The sequence below is a fragment of the Jaculus jaculus genome, chromosome 3 (genome assembly GCF_020740685.1).
Source record: "Jaculus jaculus isolate mJacJac1 chromosome 3, mJacJac1.mat.Y.cur, whole genome shotgun sequence".
NCBI classification, from domain to species: Eukaryota; Metazoa; Chordata; class Mammalia; order Rodentia; family Dipodidae; genus Jaculus; species Jaculus jaculus.
The window spans coordinates 46,395,730-46,401,154 of NC_059104.1; the positions used below are offsets into that span (position 1 = coordinate 46,395,730).

Below are 5,425 nucleotides of genomic sequence, written 5' to 3' on the forward strand. Positions count from 1 at the left end.
ATAGGGTCTCCATGCAGGCATCCAGCAAACCTGCTTCACACTGCCCATGGCTGTTTCCAAAACACAAGACCACATTGAAAGCTCAATGGCCTTCTCTTTCCTGCACTTTTTATACTCCACAATACCAGGTAGGGTGCCAATTTTTAATCTGGGTGGAATAAAGCAGACTTTGAAAACCAGGACACTCCTTAAGCATTCAGGCTCCTTCAAACTATTGAGCTCTTTCTATTGTCCCAATGCAGTCAGCTGGCCCAATCTCAATGGTTGTAATCTCTCATACAATTTCAGCTAAACAGGCAGCAGTTTTGGCCTAAAAATTCCTTTCTGTGACATATCCCTCTGCATGCACCACTTGGTTTCCACACAAAGCAACCCTGCACAAGTTCTCAGGACACACACACAACAGCCAGTCTCTTACAGAAATTGCCTCTAGTCTGGTCAAGGCAAAGCTCTCACCCTCACAACCAAACCCACATTCCATAGTTCCTACTGCATTAGATCTTTCAATTCCAACCAGAACAGTCCATCAGATTGCACTTACTGCACTGAAAGGCATCCCCCAGATCAAGGTTTCAAACTCTTCCACATTACATCTGAAAATCAGCTCCAAAAGGCCAAAGCCACACAGTCAGATGTCTAGCAGCAAATGACTCCACTCCTTGGTACCAACATTACTACTGCAGTCAGGTTCACATTGCTGGCAGAAATCACCCAACCAAGAGCAGCCTTTGAAAAAAAATGAGGTTATTTTTGCTTACAGATTCGAGGAGCGCTCAATGATGGCAGGGAAAACCATGGCATGAGCAGAGGGTAAATATCACTCCCTGGCCAACATAAGGAGGACAATAGCAACAAGAGAATGTGGTAAACACTGGCATGGGGAAACTGGCTATAACCCCAATAAACCCACCCCCAACAATATACTGTTTCTAGGAGGCCTTAATTTCCAACTGCCATCAGTTGGGGAACCTAGCATCCAGAACACCTAAGTTTATGGGGGACACCTGAATCAAACCACCACCCTTTTAAAAAACATCAGAGTATAATGAACAGATTCTAAAATTTTCACAATGGTTTGCTATGTTCATCTATCATTCCAGTATATTTTCATAATGCCAACAAGAAATAATTAAGCAATTGTTTCACATTCCCATTTTATCCTCAAGAAATTAAACTAATCCAAGCACAAATTACCATTAATAAATAACAGAATAAATAATTTCTGTTATCCATTAAAATGAGATCTTTGACCCAGGTGTGGTGGCACACACCTTTAATCCCAGGACTTGAGAGGCAGAGGTAGGAGGATCTAGGAGAATTCAAGACCACCCTGAAATTACATAGTGTATTCCAGGACAGCCTGAACTAGAGTGAGCCCCTACCTCGAAAAACAAGACAACAAACAAAAACAAAAAGGATGGTATATTCATGTTGGAATAAAAAAAAAAAAACATGTTACTAGAATGCATGGTACAGTGAAATAGAAAATAAACAATAGCATATAACTGGAATACATGGTACAATGAATAGGAGAATTGTTAAGAAAACAGTTTTAATTCCTGCTAGTTTACAAATAATTGGAAACAGAAATCCTAAAGTAGGTATTAGTAGACAGTTCCTCTTCAAGTGAAAAGCAAAATATAAACACTGAATTTTATCATCCCCATATAATTCATATTGCTTTCTATTTTTCAATTTTTTTTCTAATTTTCAAAAACACCCATTAGTAGAGTTTGATTTTCTATTAGTCTAATACTGACTGGGCTTGAGGACAATGTTCAAATGTAATAGTAAAAGCTCATTTCTTCTTCTGCAGACAATGCATAATAATTAAACTATCTCATAATGGTTAACACGCATTAAGGGGAAAGCATCACTAAATGAGAAACAGGGTACCACAAAGCATAAACCACATGATGCCTAGTGCCTTCAGCACACTAATTCTGCCCTTGTAAGGCAGTATCTAAGTGACAGTATTCTCATTCTAGTACAGCTCAAAGTTTTCATGGATTGCTAAGTAATATATCACCCATTAATGGTTCTGAGTCCAGGTAGCATGCTTATATGGAATCCATGACTAGGCAGGAGTGTCCTATGTCTAGCAAGAGTCAAGAGTTATGTCTTTTTTTTTTTTTTTCTATTAACAGCAACAAAAAAAAATCTACGTGTTTTCCAATGTAGAAATAACTTGGATCCAAAATTCAGGGTTTTTAAAATTTTTTTTGCTAGTTATGATGGCCTTTCATTTGCCAAAAATCATTTTATATACTTCTGTTTGCTCGACGTTACCTGTAGCAAATTATTTGGTTACCTAAATACAATGAAAATGAGCATCATGGGTTTTATTTGCATTTTCCCTTCCTAGTAATCACTATCTAACAAGTCTTAATGTTCCATCAGGGTCATGTTCATTATCTCTTTCTCATACTTCTTACTTTCATGAGGAAAGGTATTTCAGTATTGTTTATTACAAATTCATATCTATGTACCAAGAAAAATATGTGACATTTAGCAAGAACTCCAAAAGTATTTTTCAATCTCCTGTCTTTTAGAAACTTTCCAGAAGAGACCTGCCCTTGGATTTTCAAAACACCATTACTTTTTTAGAAAACATGTTTCTTTGAGCACAAAAAGATCATGTGTGGGTGCTCTATATTTAATATTCAGTTTCAAAAAGTAACTGGCCTCAGTGGATCAAAAACTGAAGGACTTTATTATGAAAAGATGAGGGCATAATGAGTGTGATAGACAACGGACTGAATTTTAAATTAATGGGGAGACATTTAAAATGAAAGCTTTATCAAGTGATTATGATCTGATTTTTTTTTTTTTTTTTTTTTTGAGGTAGGGTTTCACTCTGGCTCAGGCTGACCTAGAATTCACAATGTAGCCTCAGGGTGGCCTCGAACTCATGGTGATCCACCTACCTCTGCCTTCCAAGTGCTGGAATTAAAGGCATGTGCCACCATGCCCAGAGATTATGCTCTGATCTTTACATTATCATGTTAAGTATATCCTTAGCACCAGGCACTGAATCATATGCTTCAATATATCAGTGAAAAAAATAGGTGAAGGGCGCAGGGACATGGCCAGGCAGCTGGGCCCGCACGAGCTGCTGCACGTCTTCTCCTTCCTGGAAGCGCGCGACCTGCTGTGCGCCGCGCAGGTGAACAAGGTCTGGAATGAGGTTTCTAGGACCAAGGAACTGTGGAGGCAGCTATGTTTGAGACGCTGGTCTTGCAAAGCCTCCCCAGTGGTTGTGAGCACACAGACATGGAAACAGTACTATTTCTGCCGGTCTGAGCTAGAGTTCCGAATGGAATCTGGGCGGCCACAGGACTTCATCTGCAAAGCTATTCCTGGACACACAGGACAGGTAGATCAGCTGGCCTACATCTCATCCAATGAATATTGCTTTGATGGAAGGGCAAAATCTGTGGTTTGTACTGTGTCCTTAGATGGTACTGTGCGTGCCTGGGATTTACGTGAGGACACAGAGCTGTGGTCCAGCTCTGTTCAGCCTGCTCCTCTGGTGAATTTGGTGGCTTATCCTGAGCTACAACTGGTTGTTACCGTGGACAACCAGGGGTTGATCAAGGTGTGGAAAGCAGAGAATGGGTATGAGCTGGGATCCTTCCGCCTACCAACCTACTCTTCTTCAATGGAGACCTGTGGCGACACAGAGAGCCCCTTCCTGCTGGCAGCCTGTGCTGAAGGGGACCTCTATTCACTGATAGTGCCTCAGCTGCAGGTGGTCTCCAAAGTGACTGCATTTCCTCACACTTCTGTGAGTCTCGACTGCTCTCCAGACCAACAGTGGGTGTGCACAGCTGCACAAGGTTCAGACTTGGGCCCAAAGGTGTACTACACTCGGTCTTTGCTGTATCCATCAGAAGACAAACCTCCTATCTTCACTACCCTCCCCATCAGGCTGAGCTGCAGAGCCTGCTGGGCCCCTGCTGAGGCAGCCAGGCTGATGGTGATGCACAGAAGTGACTTCAGCACACAGCTGGCTGTTACCACCTTCGAGTTAAAGGCAGAGAAGTCCAGGGATAGAGTGAACCTCCTGGCACAGCAGCTGGTCAGTTTCCTCTTGCCAGATACCATGGTTCCACCACAGCTCATGCAGGGCCACCTATCCCAGGTGATTCTCCTTGCCTCTGGGTCAAAGCTGGTTCTGTTCACCACACATGGCCTGCAGCTGGTGGCTTTCCAGGATCACCAGAAGCCCATAACATCCATGTGGGTGGACCAGGACAGAGTCATCACCTCTTCCTTGGACCTCTCTTTGCGTGTCTATGTGTGGAATAAGAAAAGTGAATTTCCTGTCCTCGAGAGCTGCTACCATTTGCTTGGTGGATCCCACAGATGGGCTCGTGGATTTACCCATGTGAAAAGTGACAGCATGAGCATTGTGGGCGTAGAAGCCAGAAGCACCAGAACAAGTATTCTGAGGTCATATTACTACAGAGTTCAGCTTTGCTAAAAGAAATTCTACCAGCCAGGCGTGGTGGTGCATGCCTTTAGTCCCAGCACTTGGGAGGCAGAGGTAGGAGGATCACCATAAATTTGAGGCCACCCTGAGAATACAGAGTGAATTCCAGATCAGCCTAGGCTAGAGTGAGACCGTACATCGAAAAACAAAAACAAAACAAAAAAAATCTACCACCTGAAGATGTACTCACTTGGGTAGACTTTGCATGCATATGAAAGTTGAATGATGTTAATCAACTTTGGAAGAGGAATTGGTAATTCTCTGATGCCTACTATGTACCAAGCATACTATGCTGTGTGATTTTACCTTTAAATCTTCACAACAAGCTAACTAAGTAGTTTCTGTTGCCTATTTATTTCTTATTTTGGGTATTTTTCAAGGTAGGGTCTCACTGTCACCCAGGCCGACTTGGATACGATTCTATAGCCCCAGGCTGGTCTTGGTCTCACAGTTATCTTTCTACCTCAGACTTTCTAATGCTGGAACTAAATTGTGTCTTCATGCTCAGCTTCTGTTGTCTATTTTTGATAATGACGTGCAAAAGAACAGTGATTCATTATCATTTGCCCATTTTCCATCTGCTGAACCATTTGTACAATAAATTTCAGATTATTAGCCAGGCGTGGAGGTGCACACCTTTAATCCCAGCACTCGGGAAGCAGAGGTAGGAGGATCACCATGAGTTCGAGGCCACCCTGAGACTACATAGTGAATTCCAGGACAGCCTGGACCAGAGTGAGACCCTACCTCGAAAAACCAAAATCAATAAATAAATTAATTAATTAATTAATTTCAGATTATTGATGGCACCCTGGAATTGAGCATGTCTTTTGGTGCTAGAAATCCCATACTGGAAGTATCAGGATTAAAACATAATTTTTTTGCTGGGCGTGATGGCACACGCTTTTAATCCCAGCACTTGGGAGGCAG

The 5,425-nt window shown here is 42.2% G+C and overlaps 1 protein-coding gene across 1 annotated transcript; it reads left to right on the forward strand.

Annotated features, from left to right (window-relative positions):
* The first annotated feature begins 3,085 nt into the window (after positions 1-3,085).
* LOC123459411 (F-box/WD repeat-containing protein 12-like) lies at positions 3,086-4,486 on the forward strand. The gene has a single exon (XM_045146031.1). It carries the CDS (start codon positions 3,086-3,088, stop codon positions 4,484-4,486), a length of 1,401 nt encoding a protein of 466 aa, XP_045001966.1.
* Positions 4,487-5,425: the final 939 nt, after the last annotated feature.

Coding starts and splice junctions, on each gene's coding strand:
- LOC123459411 (XM_045146031.1), top strand. CDS start 3,086: ATGGCCAGGCAGCTGGGCCCGCACGAGCTGCTGCACGTCTTCTCCTTC.